Source organism: Mizuhopecten yessoensis, unplaced genomic scaffold (genome assembly GCF_002113885.1).
Source record: "Mizuhopecten yessoensis strain PY_sf001 unplaced genomic scaffold, ASM211388v2 scaffold5877, whole genome shotgun sequence".
Taxonomy (NCBI): Eukaryota; Metazoa; Mollusca; class Bivalvia; order Pectinida; family Pectinidae; genus Mizuhopecten; species Mizuhopecten yessoensis.
The window spans coordinates 1,187,438-1,209,701 of record NW_018406268.1 but is presented as its reverse complement, the minus strand read 5'-3'; the positions used below and the strand labels follow the sequence as shown (position 1 = coordinate 1,209,701).

The 22,264-nt window shown below is 34.3% G+C and overlaps 1 protein-coding gene across 1 annotated transcript; it reads right to left on the bottom strand.

Annotated features, from left to right (window-relative positions):
* Positions 1-6,016: 6,016 nt before the first annotated feature.
* LOC110451228 (cytochrome b-c1 complex subunit 2, mitochondrial-like) lies at positions 6,017-22,121 on the bottom strand. The gene is made up of 14 exons (XM_021499146.1): positions 22,021-22,121; positions 20,391-20,480; positions 19,509-19,658; positions 16,841-16,905; positions 16,059-16,115; positions 15,116-15,234; positions 14,297-14,394; positions 12,485-12,641; positions 10,453-10,516; positions 9,843-9,981; positions 9,438-9,518; positions 9,039-9,118; positions 6,829-6,982; positions 6,017-6,321 (listed from the first exon to the last, which is right to left on the bottom strand). The coding sequence occupies exons 1-14, from the start codon at positions 22,063-22,065 to the stop codon at positions 6,235-6,237; spliced, it is 1,386 nt and encodes a 461-aa protein (XP_021354821.1). The 5' UTR covers positions 22,066-22,121; the 3' UTR covers positions 6,017-6,234.
* Between the last annotated feature and the right edge of the window lie 143 nt (positions 22,122-22,264).

Below are 22,264 nucleotides of genomic sequence, written 5' to 3'. Positions count from 1 at the left end.
AACCTCAAACTAATTGCAAAAGAAACTTTTTAATTCACAATCATAACCCATAGTGTGTGGTTAAACACACATACAAATCGAAAACACAGAAAAAATGGGAAAAGTTATTTTTGGGGGTCAAAGGTCACACTAGCTATTTGTTATATTTCATACACATATCCATTGACAATATGATGAAACAGATACTATATTGACTCGAATTTACAATTTATCCAAAGCAATGAATACATTTTTCAATACTTTTGAGCGATATACATAAATGAAAGCAAAATAAACAAATAAAACACTTTATCGTGTTTATAATAGTCATATTTGGGACGAATTGACTTTTTGTTATAATTATAATTATGACATTAAATCAGATTTGTTAGATCAGAGTCCTGAATTAACTGAAAGTTCTATATAGTTATTACGGAACACTCGTAAAATGTTTTTAAAATGTGTTAAATGTATCTCGAAGTCGAATAGTATCACTAGTTTTCAGACAATATATCGTCTAACTGGTATGGACGAGATGACTTATGCCGATTCCAAGATATCAAGGTTTCAGGATGACAGTTTCCAAAATGGATCACCAAACTGTCATTTTATGCATTCATTGTAAATTCAGAGAAAGATGTATATGCATGTATGGATGTAGCTGTTCTTTCCAACTAAATTAACACCCTGGGCTCACGTGAGCTATTCATAGAACAGTCGGACGTCACCAATTAGCGTTTCCGGTTTCTGCAAATGTCAGTACCAAAAACGGATCACGACTTGAATTTAACAATATCTTACACTTGAAATGAACATTTGTGTCACCATTTTAGCATTTTAATTGGTTTTGTAATTTCAATGAATATAAGTATTTCTATAGACTTAATTTTTTCCTACTTTCCGAAACAGATTGCATACTCCTCGCACGTATTTTAACAACATAACCAAAAAAATCAACCTTGAGTCTGAAATACGTTTTCTGATGCTATTTGAACTCGAAAACTAACTATATGTAGACAAACAAGAGGCCCAATGGGCCTGCATCGCTCACCTGGTAATAATCTCACACTTGTAATCTTAAAAGTGGACTAAAATACAGCTACAGGCAGAATATCAGTGTTTGATTCATAAGAACCTATTAAAAGATTTAAACATATGACGCCTGTGACCTTGAATGTCGAACAAGGACATCAGGTTGAAAGTGGATCAAGGTCATTCATTTGATTAAACTTGGTAGTCCTTCATCCCAGCATGCTACAGGCCTAATTTCAGTACCCTTGGCCTTTTGGTTATTGAGAAGTTGTTTGAAGATTTTAAAACATTTGACCCCTGTGACCTTGAAAGCTGGTCAAGGTCATTCATTTGAACAAACTTGGTAGCCCTTCATCCCAGCATGCTACAGGCCCAATATCAGTACCCTGGGGATTTTGGTTACTGAAAAGAAGTTGTTTGAAGATTTTAAGACATTTGACCCCTTTGACCTTGAAAGTTGGTCAAGATCGTTCATTTTAACAAACTTGGTAGCCCTTCATCCCAGCATGCTACAGCTTCAATATCAGTACCATGGGCCTTTTGGTTATTGTGGAGAAGTCGTTTGAAGATTTTAAGACATCTGACCCAAGTGACCTTGAAAGTGGGTCAAGTTCATTCAGTTGAACAAACTTGGTAGCCCTTCATCCCAGCATGCTACAGGCCCAATATAAGTAACCTGGGCCTTTTGGTTATTGAGAAGAAGTTGTTTGATGATTTTAACATATTTGACCCCTGTGACTTTGAAAGTGGGTCAAGGTCATTCATTTGAACAAACTTGGTAGCCCTTCATTCCAGCATGCTACAGGCCCAATATAAGTAACCTGGGCCTTTTGGTTATTGAGAAGTTGTTTAAAGTAAAAAGTTGACGCGGCAAGGTGAACTAAAAATGATGTCCTCATGCATGGAAACTAGCGACAGCCAAAGTGACTATCGTTTATATCTGAACACATACTTTGTTTGTTAAAACTTCCGATATCTTAGCAGGTCCAGATCTTATTAGTATTAAATGTTCATCGGCCCGTCAACACAGGATAGGTCATCAGGGCCACCAATGGACAAAAACAAATGCAAAATAAAAACATCAAACAAACTTAAAGGTACAAAATAAACGTCAATTTGAATATTGAAAGTGGCTATGGTGACTCAAATTTTATTAAAAAGACCGGCAGCTTTCAGCTAGCTTAAAATTGAAAAGACAGTTATATTTCGAAAAAGAGACATGTAATGTTATTTTATAAATGTTCTCATGTTGACTGAAGGTCGACACAATCTAATAGCAAGTGTTATACTGTAAATGGTTCCTGACACACTATGCATTGAGGCTGGACTTCATGTTTCAGTAAATAACAACGGGTAATGTACGAATGGCCCATCCGGAGACGGGCAATGACAACCTCGTCTCGGTGCCTCTCTCTGTGGCTAGGATGCCATTCACCAACTTCAGGTTTAATAGAATGTAATTTGTAATCGACGCATTGATTCCAATTATTTTGCCCTGTGATTGTATAAATGTTGTTTTAATTAAGTGGTTTAAAATCAGTAAAATGATGTTTAAAATCTTCAGGTGGAAGTGGTAGTGCTGCTTTCGCAACACGATCTGCCTTTTCATTACCTGGCCATATATAATGATGTTAAGATTTTTCACCACCCCTTCATGAATCACTCCACCGTATACAGCAGTAACCAAATGTTCTCCAGGCTTAATCACCTGTGCTTTCGTACTTTGCTTGAAAAAGACACGTGATTGTGACTTCAAGAATTCAACATCTTGAAACTACTTTAGCGTTGCAGCTTTACTGATTCCGAACATCCTATAAGTGGTATCACAGCTGCTTATTGCGTGGATAACTGGCAGAACCCCACTAATATTGTGTCCAATAACAGTTTTAGTCTTTCGTACGTCCCACACCTTGATTTTCCTTCTGGAATCATGATCTGATCTGAAGTACAGCGACTGAAAGTATCTCAAATCTAGATGAAAGAGAAGCAGCACAAGTAGGTCGGTGTCTGTCATAAAAATATGGTTGGCTTTGACAATATTGAAGATACGGCAATCAGTATATCTGCATCAGACATTGCCTTTTTTGTATCAATTCCACTTTAGGACCTCTATTTACTTAACAGGTTGATAACATTTTCTTTATTTGTATTGTTTGCAAAGAACATGTCTTTCGTCGTCCTAAACGGGGTGTTTTCGGAAGAATAACGGTCAAATACCACCGAACAATCGGTTTGGGCGTGCTTGATGAAGTCAATGATGAAATCAATGTATCTCTGACAGATCTGCCAAAATGCCAAGCCATTTTCCACTGTATCCGATGATCATTAATTTATCATTTACATCATACATTTGTTAAAAACGCCACAATAGTGGTTTTGTTCGGGGAGAAAGTTATAAGAGGGAAAATGAACAAAACATAGAAATAAAGTAAGAAATTACAAGATATAAATAAAATATCAATAAGAGATGAGTTATCAACGATTAAATTGCATGAAAATATGTAACTATCGAAAACCGAAAAAAATGCAATTTGTGTTCGCAAATTACAAAATAGGCTCTATTTTGACATGTATGGGCATTTTTTGCTCCAAACAATCTGATGCATTATATTCATTAATATTTTTCCCGTTGACGGTATTTAATAATATAGAAAATTAATTTGCACTAGTAATCATATCTTTCCATCCTTATTGGTTTTTTGTCCAAGCTTTGAGGATGTTGTCGGTGACAAATAAAGAAATATACCACTGATAGCGTGATGTCATGACAACAGACGAAAAGAATATATTGTAAAATCATAAATACATATATTTATGACATAATCACTTATGGATTGTACTATCGAACTAACAGTTCATCGAATACAAGAACTTTTAAACTGATAACTAGATGTATAGGTACTAGATGTACGTGTGTTTATCAAAGATGACAGCGAAGGAAACATGCATGGTCTGCAAAATTACCTTCCTTTACAGCACTCTCCATATATACGGCAGCTCAAACAGGCCATATCAATAGTAGGCAATATTTCATACAAAAAACACGAAAATTAGTCATTTTCCCCTTTTTCGATTTCTTTCGAATTTTAACATGTGATATATACCTACACAATCTACTTATTACAACTGTGTTTGTTTCTTTTGCAATTTGTTTGAGTTATAATGGTAGAATGTCTAGACTAATAGTCTATCTTGGGAAATCCCGACAGTGGTCTCTTAATACAGTTCAGTAAACATGAAAATATCTGCAACAGGGAATTTTTCATGTGATCTCTTAATTGCAGTGATATCTCAAGTCAGCTCGACAATAAATTCTCATATTTTGGTGGGAGGTGCAATTTTCACCTAAAATTTTAACTTGGAATCAGCAGACTTCCTTACATCTTGCTTATTGCTCGAAGTTAATCAATAAATTGTAGAGAGCAGCTTACAAATGTGACAGTTTACATCATAATCTTTCCAAATATAGGCCAATGTAAGTAATGTACTTTGTAAGACATTAAGATTATGTGGTTACAAAGTATACATATTTTATATCTCGCATTACTACAATAAAAATAGTCACCAATGAAAGGTTAACTTTTCTATTCAATGCTTTTACTTAATATTTGTTTTCCTCAAATGTCTGGACAAAATAATCCTTTCCTAAATTTGCTATTTTACACCATCCATGTCAGTTCAATTATATACCAAATCACAAGTAGGACAAGAGGATAAAAAAAACCTTCATAAAGTGCTGGTGAGCTATGGCATGATGTAGAATCTGTTAGTTGCCAACTTAAAAGATTTGTAGTCTAGAATTGCTGAAGGGATTTTAACTAAATTGAATTGATTTGGTATAGAATAAAGTAAAGTAAATCGTTCAAAGACTACAACTTCAGTGTTATAAAAGGGATATTAACAGCATTTGGTGAGTCATCCCTGGGCTATAGCCCTTGTGGGATAATTGGCAAGACACAACCACGCAAACAGGGTGAAATGTTTCGATGACATAAAAACAGCTCAATACAGTTTAATCAGATTTAGTATTTTTGCAGTAATCCCTGGACCAAGGGTGTTTCTCCTAGTGGTGTGGGATAGGGGCCAATAGGGATATATGGTTAAAGAAATTTCCTACTTTTTCCTTAGTTCTGTCATGTCAATTTTTACCAAACTTGCTATTAGTGATATTAAATCAGATGACCAGTTCCGCTGTATTCCTCCCTCCCTTTTTTAAGTCTATGTCCCTGAAGACAACTATTCACAACCCAAGTTTGAGTATCCCCTTGCTAACCATACTTCCAATGCTTGAAACAAGGGTTGGTAAGTTCGCAAATTTTGTAACAGGAGAGAGAGAAATGTAACGGCCAGACCAGGGTTCGAACCCAGGACCCTCCAACTGTAGAAGGACGCTGTACCAATGAGGCTACCTGGTCACCGATGATCGAGTCAGTCCAGTTCCGCTACATTATTTTTAAGTTGATCAATTTTGATATAAAAGATGGAACCTGAAGCCTCAAATTCTGGAAGAGATATCTTATTGAACTTTTATCTGCTTGTAAATATTTTGGTCAATTAAAATTTAGACATCTACCCTGTCAGACTGAGGCATTTTCTGCTAATTCTGAAGTTCCATTTGGTAAAATTTAACTAAAGCTGGTAAAAGTTAACAGATTATATATTGCCTTGAACAATATGTTTGGATCAGTACAAATACAAGATTGCTACCATGGTATCATGTTATCAGAAACTTTTATAGTTCAAATAACAAAGACAACAGATGAGTGATACAGGCAGGCCCTATGTAACCTGAATCAGATTTTGAATCTATATTTATTTTGTACTACACAGCTCACTGTTTTTTTTTTTTTTTCATTCTGGGTTTATATAGAAAAAAATTGAGGGTTAAATATTTGCAAATGTTTTCAGACAATGATTTGCTTTAAGAAAAGTTAACCATTTTACAATATGCTAATGATTGATTTTCCAGTACTGTAGTGTTCATTCAAATGAGACAAACAACTTGTCACGTAATAAATACATTCTTTATTCAGTTTTTTTCAACAACAATTTTTATAAATGTCCATTCAAACACTACTTTCAATGCACTGTGTTCCTTTGTTAAGGAGAAGTGTTGCATGAATGAATTTCTGCAACAAGCCACAGTCCCCACAGGATGTCTTTGTTCACATGGAACCAAAATAATGCACACCAAGAAATATGGAGAATACTTCCTGTGACTGTCTACATCAGATCTACCAAACGTGGTGTCCAGGAGAGGTTTCCTCTGCAGGCCATGGTCGGCTTCCCGTTGATGATCTTCTTTGCAACCTGTGTAGTGAGAAAGTTATAATGTTAAATTCCGTTTTTCATCGAGTGTTAATATTGTCACTTAATAAAAGTTCAGTTTAATATAGAACCTCTGTATAATAAATGCATCTATAATTTGTATTCCCTTTTTGTGTACTTATATATAACTGTCACTGTAGGATTACAATTTACATGCGTTGCAAAGCGCCTTGGAGTAATTTTGCAAATTATATATAGACGCTATACAAATGTATTTTCTTTATTTGTTTATTATTATAATTTGATATGATATCAACAGTAAACCTCAGTAGTATTACCTGTTTATAATGCAATTAATTATAACAAGCTGTATCAAATTATTGAATATAAATAAATTCAGCAAAAGATAAAATTTTGTTCAATCAAAAAAGAAATATTTGATTTTTTCAGTCCTTCAGTGTAAGTTGTGCGATTTGACAGCAAGCATTTCTATTAACAACGTTGATACACTGCCCAGAATATCCAACATTGATATAAACCAATAGTTACATTAGCGACATCTGCTGCTGATACGCTGTCCACAGTCGTCAGTAAGTCACCGAGTTCTCGTGGTTTATCGGTCATCAAAGATTCAACAGCTAGGTGGTTGGCTATACTGGCTGTACTTTCAAAATCCATATGTATGGCTGCTTTGAGTTGATTTCTAAAATTACAAGGTAAGTAAGATTATACATAGCACATCAATTGAATTAAACATATTCTTGGCAACAACAAATTTCCTCTAATAATAATAAAGCAGATATTCTGTAATAGCTGAATCATATTACAGGGAATCATGACAATTCTGTTCTTCCCTATGATTTCAAATATAAAGAAAATTCAGTCAAGCCCTAGGCCTGCAGCCACTGTATTATAGGACTCGCACAAATAAATCGGCCAATATTCATGCGTTTCTTACTATTGTAATCCTGACCTGAAATTTGTTCCGATTAAATACAGTGCCTCTGAGTAATTAAAATGTGTAAATATTGACACATATTTTATTGAATGAAGTCTACAAATATTTAACTTTGGAAAAAAGTTTAGTTTTAGTTGATTTTAATATGTAATGGCAGATTTATAACGGGTCAAAAGTCAGGGTGTGTTCCCAACCTGCATCACCTGATCCACTTGTGAACTTCTGGTTGTCAAAAACAGAAGCCTGTAGCGCTCTTATTTGCCACTAAACCTGTCAAACAATGCCTTTTGAAGCCTTTGTCAGGTTTGTATCTATGAATCTAGACAGTTGTCATTAGAGTTGGACTTTTGATATTAACACTATTACCTCAAAAGATTAGTAACTAGAAATTTCTTTTGTGAACTAAAACATATGGCTCCCCATATTAGCCAATATGCATATTTGGAAGAATAGAAATGTCACATCAAGATTAAGGTGTGTAAAGTCTAAACCATTATACTTTAAAATTATTCTGGTTCATGTTAAATTGTCTCAACAATTTTGGTTATGTTTCGGCAGCTATGGTACTATAGACACATTTACATGTATATAAAAATAGGAATTATCACACATCTGATTACAATCTGGTTCCTCTATTGGCTCATTATTTTTTAATAAACTTAAACTTAGTGTATTTAGGTCATTTAATGTATACAATAAAACATATTTACTATGTACTGTATCATTAGTTGCTATATTTACGATTTCTTTGATAATTGTGAATGTTACATACATAAAGTGAAAGGGATTACAATAAATAAAACTGACACACTGAATGATAATGCACACATCAATGATTCTTGTCAAACAATATCTATCTGATAACCTTTCACTTTCACTCCAAAAGAAAAACGTCATTGGAAATTCGTGGTGTTTTTTTCAATAACAGATTTGTGTATAGTCGGGCATGGGCCAGATTTTAGAATGTGACACTCCTACTTCCCAAGATACATAACTATAGCAAGTTTGGTCAACATAGGTGAACAAATTTTGATATAAAAAATAAACAAAGGGCCATAACTATGTATATAGTGGGGCACAAGACCTGATTTCAGTGCGAGAGATTCCACCTTCTCAAGATACATATATATAGTAAGTTTGGTCAACGTAGGTGAAATAACATGGAACTTACGCTCCCGACAAGTTTTGGTATTAAAAAGAAACAAAGGGCCATAACTCTGTATTTAGTGGGGCAGGAGACCTAATTATAGTACACTGCACACCTTCTGTGGGTGATGCAGGTATACTTCAAGTTTGATCAAGATATCTTTAATGGTTTAAAATTTACGGGCTGGACAGGAATTTACTGAAAATGTTGCACTTATTTGACCTTTAACCTTGAGGTGAAGGTCAAAGTGACCTAATTCCAGTGCACTGTGCACCTTCTGTGGGTGATGCAGGCATACCTCAAGTTTCATCAAGATATCTTTAACGGTTTAAAATTTATGTCCCAGACAAGTTGCGATTAGGAGAACCTGAAGAAGAACCAGTACTAATTCAATGTCTACCTTCATTCGAAGGGGAGACATAATAACTTATAGTTAATGATTAAGTTGTGGGAGTCCTTATATCATATTGCTCTTGTACGCTTTGGTTTCTGCCTTGCAGTGCATTTTCAGTGTGTTTCGTATAACTCTTTTATCTATGTCATTATTTCACTTCTGTTGAAGTACATGAGTACATTGATATTTAACTAGTCCACTATCTGATTCAATCTTGCACGAACATCTAAAACATTTCTACCATTGAGTTCCTTACTTACTTGGCACTGGTTACTGCCTGATCAGATATCGCTCCGCTCTTTGTCACAGCAGCAAACTCTTTTGCAGCTGCTTGCATGATCTATACACAAAAAGTGCAAAGAGTTTATTTTAAAACTGACTTTCTTTTTGTTTATCATTGAGAGAAGCCAAACTGCAAAATAGAAGTTACTCAGTACGTTTTAATTCGTTGTGGTGCACATGGCAAACTACATGTCATAATTGAACTGTTTTATCTTAATTTTTGACAACAAAATAATTTACCCAGGTATTCAATTTATTCTCCATGACTAAGTAATATCAATATTACATGTGCTGATATAATTTTCTCCCTATCAAAATAACCTCAACAAACTTTCAAATTGATCAAATCCATTGTATGATAGTTAAAAACAACTTACAGTTTCCATGTCTGATGCGTTTCCAGCCACAGAGAATCCAAATAAACCAGTGTCGGAGTAGGGCAGATTTACAGCAGAAATCTGCAAGAAATGAATGACAGCAACTAATTTGATGATGACAATCATGAAGTCAAAGAAGAACGATACTTCAAAATGTTAAGTTCCTGTTTAGGCATTTTTACGTCTGCTAAATTGGTGCTTTTGTTGTAATGTTAAAATCAGAAAAGTTGGGCCAACCAAACAGGATAATGTATGAAATATTTAAAACGTGGATATGGGTCAAGGTCAGAGTTAAAAATAGATTGTATGCGAGATAAAAATAAACTGTTTAAATTGTGTAACCACATTGTATGTCACAAACAGAAATGATCAAAGAATGCCTTCAAAGCTGAAAGATCAACTCACGGCAAAATTATCATTTCCCATGGCAGAATGCACCGCTTTTCCCAGTCTGCTGACAAGTCCCGGGCTGTACTTGACTGAGGGCCCAACACCCATCACGTACTGCAATACTGCTGCAGATGCTGCATCTTTGCTGGTCAGACTAAAGACATCAATAAATAGAAATGTTCATTACCTAGTATCTCTTATGGAAATTTTCTAGTATCCTTTTTATTATGTAAGCAATGGCAATTTGGATATTAAGAAGATGTCGTTTTAAATTTTAATACATTAGACTCCTATGACTTGAATGTTTATCTTTCTAGAGGATGTCTACACCTTTCTATATATAAAGTGTGTCAGTGATTCTTTTTCCTCGTCCATGATAGGTATCTATGGTTTGATCAACTACTACTATCAGCATATTTAAGTATGAACAATTTACTTTACATATGCTGTAACTGATGTTGAAAATAAAAAGTGGTCCTGACTTGGAACATTTGAAATCAAATTTGTTGAATGAGTGATGATTACTAAAGTATAAAAATATTTAATTGTGACATCAGTCAATACAATGTTAGTTTTTAGAAGAAATTGTGTTGTCTGTTATAGGAGATAAATATTTCATCCTTACCCTGGTCCTTCTGTCACTAGAGAGGCATAAGTCAAATCACCACCTGTTGGGTGTCTGCTTTCACCTTCAAACAATAAAAAACAAAACTTGAAAAGACTTATAAATAACTGATTTTTTTTTTAAATGCATCTAAATACTGTTTCATATGCAAATTGAAGACATAAATAATAAAGTTGTATATGATATCCATGATATCAAAATTTTTACTATGGTTATCTAAATACTTTCAAGAATCTCTTGTCTTCTTTTTTTTTTTAGCTCACTTACCTGAAGGGCAAGTGAGCTAAAGTAAGTATGTTGTGGTGCAGATTACATCAATTTTTAATTTTAAAGACTACTAGATGTTGACCAAATTTGGAATGGAGAATTCCTGATCAAAGGGGACTCAACATTTCATAAATGAAGGGTGTCCCCAAACCCCCCCCCCCCCCCCCCCCCTGGACTAGGGACAAAAAGGCAGCACCTAACTAGGAGATGAACAGTATTGAAATCTTTAAATGGTAAAGTGAGATTTAATTAAAGGAAGGGTGGGACCACCTTTTGGACCAGGGCCCCTTTCACGTTTAAGGTTCAATCAGTTGAAATGGTTGAACCTGGGAAGTAAAATCCACAGACGCAGATCTGAACCGAGGCTGACCTCAGGAATATTTGGCACATGTAGATTGAGGGGTCCAGACGTGCCTGACAGAAACTTAAAAGCTGACTATTGCTTTTTTTGCGTTATTTCTTTCTTATCAATCCAGATGAAGATTTTCAGATATGTTAAATTCAGTGGAGGCATGAAAGAAGAACATATTATTATTGTTATTTATTCTCCGAAAGTGTGCATTTTTTAGCTCTGCCTACTGTTCAACCCAAGTGCGTTCATTTTATCGCGGAATATTTCTGCGTCACCTGTTTTGTTTCAACTAGGACACGGGAATGTAACCGAGATGTAACTTGAACACTGACAGGTCAGTAAGGGCCCCGTCTTGTGGCAATATATCCCCCATAATCATCAAGAAGCAATCTGCCCATATAGCTGAGCTTGACGTTTGACATTTGGACTTCAAAAAGAATCGCAAGGAAGCAAAATATACATTTTACATGTACTATGATGCGAGTCTTGTTTCCTTCCACCTCCATATTTGCTGGGCTAACAGAAATGTAAATACCTGTGCAATACTCATTTGTTAGCTTTAATTTGTTGTATTTCACCTTATATACCTCCTCCATCAAGAGCCAGGGTCAAAGTCAGAGATCAACTTTGTCTTTGACCTATGGACCCAAATGACCTTGACCATTAACCCAGTGACCCTGATCTTTGGTCACTTGACTTATTCTTTAATTCCGACCAACTTTGCTTCTTAATATCATAACAAAATGTTCATCAGTAAAAAAATACAAAACTTGACCTTGGCCCTTTGGACCCCGTAACCTGGACCTAAGGTCAGTTGACTCTGTGTTAAGTTCTGAACAACAATGCTTCATAGTTTCATAACAAAATGTTCATCAGGGAAAAGGTACAAAATGTAACCTTCACCTTTGACCCAGTGACCTTGACCTTTGGTCAATTGACTCCTTGTGTAATTCCGAACAACTTTGCTTCATCATGTCATAACAAAATGTTCATCAGTGAAAAGATGTAAAATTTGACCTTGACCTTTGAACCTAATGACCTTGACCTTTGACCTTGACATTTTACCTCAATGTGTATTTTTGTGAACTGAACATCTTGACCAAGTTTCATGTACATCGGTCTCCGATACGGGGCCCTAATAATGGACAGGAGTAATTACTACTAGCTCCATTACTTACCAAGACTTGGGAGCTATTTTACATCATTTAACTATTGACGCTAATTTATGCTAATTATCACATGATGTATTTATTTCTGGAATAGATCTTATTTTATATACATTTGTCCTAGCCTTTCAATTGACCACTTTCAGAACTGCCTTAAAATGGATAGGGATACAGTGGAAGTTGGTGTATAACCACCACATATTAATTCATACCTTGAAGAGCTCGGAAAGAACATTTAAATACTTACCACCAACATATTTAGATGTGTTTTCTACTGCTGTGCCAAGTAAATTTAGACTAGCAGGAATTTGCTTTGCTTTTTCTAACATGAAGTTTGCATCTACTCCAATGCCCACAAAGGCCATTCTGGGCTCCTTGAAGAGTGACAGCCTGTATGCATGCATCTGTTTAGGGACAAAAAAAATAAAATTTGAATCAAGACAAAATTTCACCAGGATCAAAGTCACGAAATATGGACATTGCATATGGAAAAGCCATGTTGTGAGTTGCTAATGATAAGTCAAAATCTACTAATTGTCAGCTTACAGATTATTATAATTATGTTCAACTGTCTGATAACTCTGTATATCAATTACCGGGTTTTGAAATTATTATCAATTTCGAAAATAAACATACTTCAGTAAAAGTTAGACTCTTATGAAATTCACTGAAACCTGTTTCATAACATGATATGCACCAGAAACATCATGTGATTTTATATTAATAAAGAATTATTTCATATTTTTTTCTCTCAAGAAAAATGGAAATTTAACCTTTATTTTGTTTATTCAAATTATGTCAATGAGAACACTTCATTCTGTTTTTCATATGCAAATGTGTATATAATGTTATTTTAACAGTTGTTGAATGTGTTTTTACCAAGATACTTCAATGCCTAATAGCTAGTCTCACTTTTTACATTATATTTAATAATTTAATTGGACAATACTGCACTTTAATTCAGCAGATATTAAACACTGATTACAAGGCTGTATGTAAATGCATTGCTATTTTGTGCAGGGATATTTCTGGAAGGGGCCATTGACCCGTCAAAACTGAAATTGACACCCCCATGTTCCTATTTTCTTTTAATTTTACATAGAATGGCCCTCTTAATTTTCATATTGACTAAAAATTGCTGAAATGGCCCACTGCTCTAAAATTCCAGGATTTTCCCTGCTGTGTTTTCTAATGTTCTTTAACACCATTAATATATATATCAATATTTGCACCATGTTTTGAGATACTAGTTTAACCTCTTGTTGTTATTTACCTCTGGTTGAGCTTTCGTAATTCTTACTTAATGTTATATAACCTGATGTTAAATACAAACAGAAGAGATATCTGGTGAAATCACCTGGGATATTAAGTTAATAGCTTTAGATAACAATAATTAACAATTATTAGGAATTTTCAAGCTTTTGAAACATTAGGCCTAAAAGGATTGATTACTTGGTTCTCAGGCCCGTGCGCATTTCATTTTAGGGCACCGCATTGCAGATTTTATCGTGAAAGTAATAAAAAAGAAATCGTGAATGCGCCAGTCGCCATCTTTAAAAAAATCGAGAAAATTGGTCCGCATGTCGTTTTTACTCGTTAGTCACTCAAGTCCAGAAAACGTTTGAATAAAGATAAAGACAGGCAAGCGTTAAAATGATTATGACATATTAGTCTTGTGTACAAATGGCGCTCATTTCGGTACAAATAAGGAATGGGGGGGGGGGGGGGGGGGGGGGGGGTGTTCGTGATTCTCGTCTGGAACATCGTGGGGGAATTTTCGGAGGCTTGCTCTATGATGGGTCTCTACACAACTTTAAAAAGACAAGGTAATGCCCACAATGAACGTTTTACAAACTATACAATAAAGAAAAATCGCCCTCGTCTTATTTTTGCCATGTAAAATGGAAAAAAAATACCTCCCTGCCGCATCTCTTTTGAAAAAAATTGGTCCGAGAACCAAGATTGGTTTTTTTTTGGCCTTAGATGTACTTTTTAACACATTAAAACCTTACTTTCACAATTTTTTCCCATATTAAAATCTTTCAAAGGGTGAGCTTACCATTTCTGATTTGATGTTGTCGACATTGTATGAAGGACAATGGATGGAATTTGACAAACCACCCTTGAATGCTGCTGCATGCAAATCTTCCATTAGCACTAAAATATACAAAACAGCACTAAAGTTATATATATTTTTCAATGCAAAAAAAAGGTTTCCATGAATTTCTTGAGGCAAGTTTTTAAAGACATTGTATAACGTTCCTTTGATGGTATACATTAACACTTCTCATGATCAAACACCTTTTTTCCTGTTTGTTATTAACACACGAAAAAAATAATGTACAAAATGAAAGCTATAATGAACACTAGTCCTCTAGTCAAAGACTAATTTCAGCAAGGAAAAGTGAATCATCTCACTAAACTGGTACTTCAGACTTGTTAAAAAAATGTGCTTTCACAATATCATTTGATAGATCATAAAATATGAATATTCCTTTTGGAAAACTGCTTAAAATACAGATATAATGCATGATAATTGTTGAAATTTCTAACAACTTAACCATATCTTTATGGCAGTAGTTATTGCCCTCCTGTCAAATACTGAAGGAAGTCTTGTTCTAATTACATTGATGTTGGACGAGCAAATAATCTATTGCAATAGTCCTGTGTATTACAACGATAAAATAGTGAAGTGTTTATAACCCTGAAGAGTAATTATTTCAAAGCTTTATTATTATTACCTCATTCACCTCTGAAAATTCATAATGAACTATTCCAACATTTGAACAGGAAGAGTTCAAATGTGTCTTCAGGGGAGAATGAGCTCAGTTGAATTACATTGTGACGGTGGTTAAGAGATACCTCATAATTTACTTACAAGCTTCAGGTTGTAAAGTCTTTAAATCAAAATCCACAAGGCCAGTAACTGTTTTCATTTCGTGCTTGAGGTATAATGGCTCTGTTACGACCATTGTCATAATGTCGATACCTGCTTCTCTGTCAATGAGATACAACAACACGTCATTACACAAACACTACTGAGCAACACATATAAAATGCAACTGCAACATCACCTTAATGTTAAAAAGAAGTTAAAAAAAGCAAATATCAAACAGTGCTTACTTCCCAAAGGGATTTCTCCACCAGCTCTTTATTGTATTTTTCTATTCCATATCAAAACACATAACACAAACATAACATTGCAAATATTCATACTACGGGCTGTTCAAAGATAAAATACCATATTTATATACTGGCTTTGAGACCCTTTAGAAGGGTCTAACACAAGTTTCTGCCCAAGATGTTGGGATTCCAATAATCCCCTAGCAGCACAACTGGGTTCAAACAAGAATCACACTCAAACATAATGTACATAACATATTATTTGAAATATAGACATGAAAATAGCAAAAGAGAAAATAAAACTAAATTATAACATTATCTTGTGAAATGTTCCTCCCCAGCTTATTTTTTTCAAAACGGACAAATTTTTGCTAGTGCATAACTATTCAAAATTAAAAAATATCTTTAGACATGTACATGACCCTTCACCCTGTGGTTGATCACCTATACATAGCACCGATGGCCTTGGTACTGACTCGGGACCCTGAAATAGGAACACATCCAGGGTATTCCAGTACTTGACCTTTATTCATGTCATTAGACTTTAATGAAAAATTTAATCTGTGAAGAAATTAGTCAGTCGAGTCATGATGATGAATTGGAACGGGACACAACAGGACGGACACGAATAAAACTATATGTTTACCTCCCCCACTATAATGGTAGGGGAGGGGATGCACTTAAAAATCTCTACTTACATAGTGTCTCTTGTGCCTTCAACTTGATAAAATAAGTACTCTCTGTTTGCAGCACACCTGAAAATCAAAGAAACAGTATTTAAAAACTTACGGCATTTAGAAGTTTGGGCTGTTCAGTTAATGATTCACCTTTTGTATAATGCATGTGTTACATTTACGATTCTTGGAAAATTGAAAGCAAAACTGAATGCCATGTGGTCACATATGTCATCCGATCAGGCAACATCGGTTAAAAAAGACTGGGTAAATCTTATTAATCTAGAAAATATTTTTGATAAACAAACAATAAATAAACAATTGTACATAGTTTTCAGATTTTCTTTACAAACAACAACAGAGTGATTCACATTGATTGGACACACGTAAATATATAAAGCTTCCATCACAAATGCTAATGTAATAGTCTATGATGCAGCAGTTGGAATTTGGACCATCGACATGGTAGTCTTTTGGAACTTGTAGGGAAATTCATCATTATTATCATGGAATTAGTGCAAGTCTGTAGTTTTTTATCTTCAATTTTTTCTGTCTTGCCCTGCGTATACTTTTACACTCAAAAAGCCCCGTATTTTTTGTATAGGGCCAAAATGCCTCCATAATCAACAGGGCAAATATAATCACTGCAAATATATTGAATATTTAGCACACTTGAACACACGATATGTCTGCTTTTTTTTCATTTCACAAATTTACATCTGTGAATAAGTGGCTCAAAGCAAAATGAAATAAGTATAAATGAAATGTTACAATTAACCAAAATTGTAAGATTAAGCATAAAGTACCTCATGTTGCAGCCATTCTTCTGGATCTCTCTGACGACTGAGACGCCATGTGTCGAAGCAGTTGACTACAAGCAATATCAACACAATCAGCATAACAGCTATTACTTATAAACTTGTAAACAAATGTTGCTACATGTATACTGATGTACTTAATTCAATTGCTCAATGCAAAATATCTATTTATAGTACAATTATTAGGATAGCCAGAAAATATGTTTGTTTCCTGTTACAGTTACATGTATGAAAAAATCTGAGCATGTACATCTAGCAGCTCATTACAAATTATATAAAACAAACGAAACAACTGATGATTGATCAGGATATACTAACATGGTAGACTAGATTTTTCCATGCAAATGATCTAGATCTAAAATATATTGTTTATTGGGGCACATGGTCAACAGGATGTGTCCTTTCTGCATGTGGAATGTCACTCCCAAATATTCTTTTTAAGTAAAAGTGATGTTATAGTAGACATGGAGTTTACACAAAACAAAGATTTATGATAAAGTAAGCCAAATATCATCAGCCCTAGGTTTGTATGAGTTTACCTTAAGAGTTTATCTTTACAATGTGATTGACTTATGATGGAAGCATTGAGAACAAATCAGTAACAGATTTTGAACTGTGCTCCAGAAACATATTGTAGACAGACGCAGATCTAGACAAACATTTCTCGCACCTCAGACAGAGATATCCCACGTCATACCCCATGCTAGATTTTTCTATCTCGTCCGATCTGTCTTGCACCTTTACGTGACATTTCGCGGAATTTTTACAGTGCGATGTACTCATTCGCATGTAACTGCTTGAAATTGACAATCTGCATTATAAATGTTCTGTTTAGTCGTTATATGTATAGTTTTGAAGTTTAGATACCTGATGTTGTAGATAAAATATAATCTACACTGTGAAATACATTGTCATCTATGTAAGAACGGACAACATTTTTACGCGGAAGCATTCAAATTTAGCTTAAGTAGTGAAGAAGTCATTATCATTTGAGGCCCCAGACGGGATAATAAAGTTTTTAGCAAAATATTTTGTTTTTCGAACTAAAAGGTGCGATAACAAAAATCAATTACCTGTTACTGAGCAAGATCGGGATATTTCAGTCTCGGGCTAAGATTCTGTAACACCCAACCTCGGCTTACGCTTCGGTTGGGATTCTTTTACAGAATCTTAACCCTCGACTGAGATAACCCGATCTCGCTCAGTTACAGGTAATGGATTTTATTAGGATAGAGCCTGTTTGTATGTCCCGTCAACTCCATTTAGCAGGATAAAATTTAATGATGTTTATCAGAATTAAAATGTACCTGGATTTACCCTGAATAGATTATCTAGATACATGTATCCATATAACCAACTAATATGTCTGAAGAAAGATCATTGAAGTTTTCATTAGCTATGATTTGAACTACACTGAAATACATTCCAGGCCTTCATATCACAAAACTAACTCCAAGAACATTATGGACTTAAATATTCTGTAATTTTACATTTCTTCTAAAATAATCTGGAGTTAGATTTTCTGCAGTTCATGCACTGTTTTATGTTAGAGGTGATTTCATAATAAAATTTTCCAAATATACTGGGTAGCACTATTTTACCAATTAAAGTTTGATGGAATTTTCCTATTAAAAGAATCTGATTTTGAGATTTAAAATAAATTTGTATTAATAAAGTATAGATAATATCTTTTGTGATTTTGCGGCCAGAAAGCATTTTTTATCATTTGAAACAGATGTTTTGGCAAATCCAGGAGTCCGCTATAGAAATAACAGACTTACTGTACCCAACTGTAGATTATCATAAGAGGTGACCAATGTATTGAAGGTATTGCTGTCTGCAGATTTGAATGTGTTAAGAAGGAGAATAAAAGAGCTCATTCTAAGTTTCCATATCTAGTTTTCTAATAAGTATCGTAGTTAGATAGAAAAATATGCATAATTAATACAAAGAAATAAATTCCAAATCTTATGATATTCCAAAAATAGTAATTAATACACAGACTGGTTATTGGAACTTGGGAAAGACAAATAATGAAGATTCATTATTAGGATGTATTCAAAAGCAAATTTACTTCACCATGTGAACGTTTGCACGACATGAACTAGTAGCCCAACTGACATTTTGAGAAAGGTAAATTAGAGCTAGAACAGTTTCATTGATTGGCAGAAGGGAATATGTTTTGCATGTGATCTATGTTCAGTCAGTTCATGCGAAATATACCAGTCCGACTATCGTAATTCCGGACCAAATGTCCGGCGTACATTTTCTATCTTAGAGTCATCGTGAGTCAAGTCACTTAAGAGTTTTAAATGCCCCTGTAATACTCAGCGCAGTCAAGCACTGCAGTAACTGGTACATTTATTGACATTGACAGAGTGAAAAATAATGCTTTGTTACGTGACTGGGACAAAGCCCGCCAACCCACTGTCAAAACCAAACCAAGTTAATATTTTAATTTAATTACTGAACATATCAAACAACTTTTGTAATTTTTGTTTTTCTGTCTTTTTTCTCGCTGGTAAGTATTTCAAGCTAACCTGACCGAAATGTCCTGTAACAGTTGTTCCAGTCCGGCAAGCTTGGGATAGTTACCTGACCAAATGTCCTGTAAGAAAATTTGTATTTCCCATGGACTGTTCAGTGTTTTACTTACAAGTGCGAGAGCATTTCTCAGGAAATGAGTTGTGCCCTCATAGCCTGCGCTTTCATACCGTGCTCCTGCCTTCACTGCTATCCCCACTTTTGATATGGGAGAAGCATTCTCAATTGATGCAACAGTTAACCCATTCTCAAGTTTTGTAACCTTAAACAAAATAAAACATACACAGCTTCAATGAAAAGAATCATAGTAATAATATTCAAATACATGTATGTATAAATCTCTAAAAATATGATAATATTTACTATTAGATTTTCTTCTTCTTGAAAATTTGGCTAATTAGTTCAAAATGAAATAAATTAACAATGCATATAAGAACTGACACAGTTGATAATGACTCGAAACAAGAAAAAAGGAAAATTAATACTTTTTGCATCTTATAAACTTCGTGATCAAGGTCTTACATGAAGTTTTCACCAGACATGACAATGTACAACAACTAAATAGTGTTTTCATAATATTCTTGCAGTTGTAGGCTTTTCCAGATTATTCTGATTCACAGCAAATAAAATCCATTTCTGTTTAATTGATTTTTGACTGTGCTCAAATATGACAAAGAATACTGTACACCACATATATACTACAGTGATATTAACCCTTTCACCACTGTAAACCATCATGGACTCATCCAGATGAATGTATGGTTGAATCTACTCAAGTTACCTAACGGTGAAGGGTCAATTCATTTTAGTATGAATTCACATAAAGTGGGGCTGTATTTATGTACGTATTATGAAATCAATAGATATTCAAATACTTTGTACATGTAGTTGATTCAGTATTATTTAAGTTACTACCAAAATCTGGATGAATTTAGAAAGAAATTACCAGGTAAATGACCTTTATACAAAACAAAGAGTTAAATGTCTGCTTTACCTTTTGTGGCTCCTTCTCAAATTTAGGCACATTAGCATGTGGGATAATATCTTCAGAAGGTTTTGGCACAGCATAAAACCGCACCTGTCCCTGTTGATATAAAAAGTAAATATTTTAAGCACATCGAAAATTGATGTATATGGTACATATTTGAATATATGTATACTTCTTTATATATCATAATGCTGTTTATATTCAAATGTTATACATGTATGTATTGGTAACTATAAGTTTATAAGGTGACTGGTCTATTGACAGGGGTCGACACTAACACTAGTCCGCTAGTCCTCGACTTGTAGATTTCAGCAAGCGGTAGTGAATCACCTAACCTATTTAGTCCTTTCGACTTGTGAAAAATATAATTATAAAATAAGAATATTTCTTTTTAAAACTTTGAAAACAGCTCAAAATAAGATATATTGCATGATAAGTGTCAAAAATTTTCCAAAACTTCATCATTTTTTAAGGCAGTAGTTAGTTAAGTCCCATACAGTCAATTACTTTTGATGTTACGTGCTGTAGATCGCGATGTTTCATTATCAGAAAATCTTGGACTAGTTACATTGACATTAACCCTGAATTGTCATTCTGTATTTCAACCCCACATTACTTAACCAAGCTAAACACCTCATTTCAGAATGACATCTATGCAATTTATCAGCAATTTGCCATTTACACATACTATCGAACAAGTCTAGATCTGTATATGATGTAGTCAATACACAACACTGTAACATATATACACAGCAAACCATTTCATATTGGCCCTTAATTTTTCTCACTTTCATTTAAGAACTTTATATACCATTTTTTGGTGAATTTAAAACCAAACAAGTTTTTCCTCTCCTTATGTATAGAAGTTCCAGATTAAAATTATCTAAATATTCTAAAATACATGTATTGTAGAAAAGTGCATGGGCTTGCTACATTGGTTTTCCCTTAAAAAATGAAAGATTGAGATTTTCATTCTACTTTCCAGTTTGTACACAATCCAATATGGTGACGATCTCCAACTGATTACACACAATGTTTCAGTGCTATCATCGATCAAATATGAGTAAACTAATTCATGTTAGCCATGTTTAATTATATGCTTGTTTAATAGTGCTGGTATGTAACACTGCAGCACAACATTTTGTGAAGCAGAACTGAAAACCATTTGTTTTTAAAGTCTTACACAGTGGTTTCCTTAAATTAACCATATCTTGACCATGTCATAAGTGACCAGAGTTAATTGCTTTTAGCTTGAGTGATTAATATGCTTTCCCTTTAGCTCATATACATGTATATTTGTTTCTTGTCATTTCAAGCAATTTAGAAACATTCAGGTTGTTTAAATAGTGAAGTTTAGTTAGCTTGTTGGTGAATTGGTGAAAAATGTCCGACGTAAATATGAAACAGCAGCATTAAAGACGATCTGTACGATCCATTTAAAAGTTTAGTGGAAGGGTCCAGATCTAGAGCACACACGTTGAAATATGTATGATCATCAACTTGGATGTTTACAAGGTCAAAAGCGGAGGAAATATTCGGTTCATAATTTCACACACATTAACAAATCAATTTAAATTATATATGAAGGTTTTGTTGTTGTTTTAAGTAGTGTGTGCCTGAGTATTGACATAATTACTTTTAGAGATCTAGCAACGCTTCTAGCAGCCCTCGTTGACAACATTGCTGCCGGTACACTTGTCTGCTCCCCAAGATGGCTGAAGGAAAGTCACGTGACATGTAAATGAATTATTTCCCTTGCATGCCTTGGACGTGAGACATATACCATGCATGGACTAAAACGCAACAACACCATCATGACAAAATGTTCCACATTTAAAAGAAATCTTTAATAAAATCTTTATAAATATAAATAATGATAG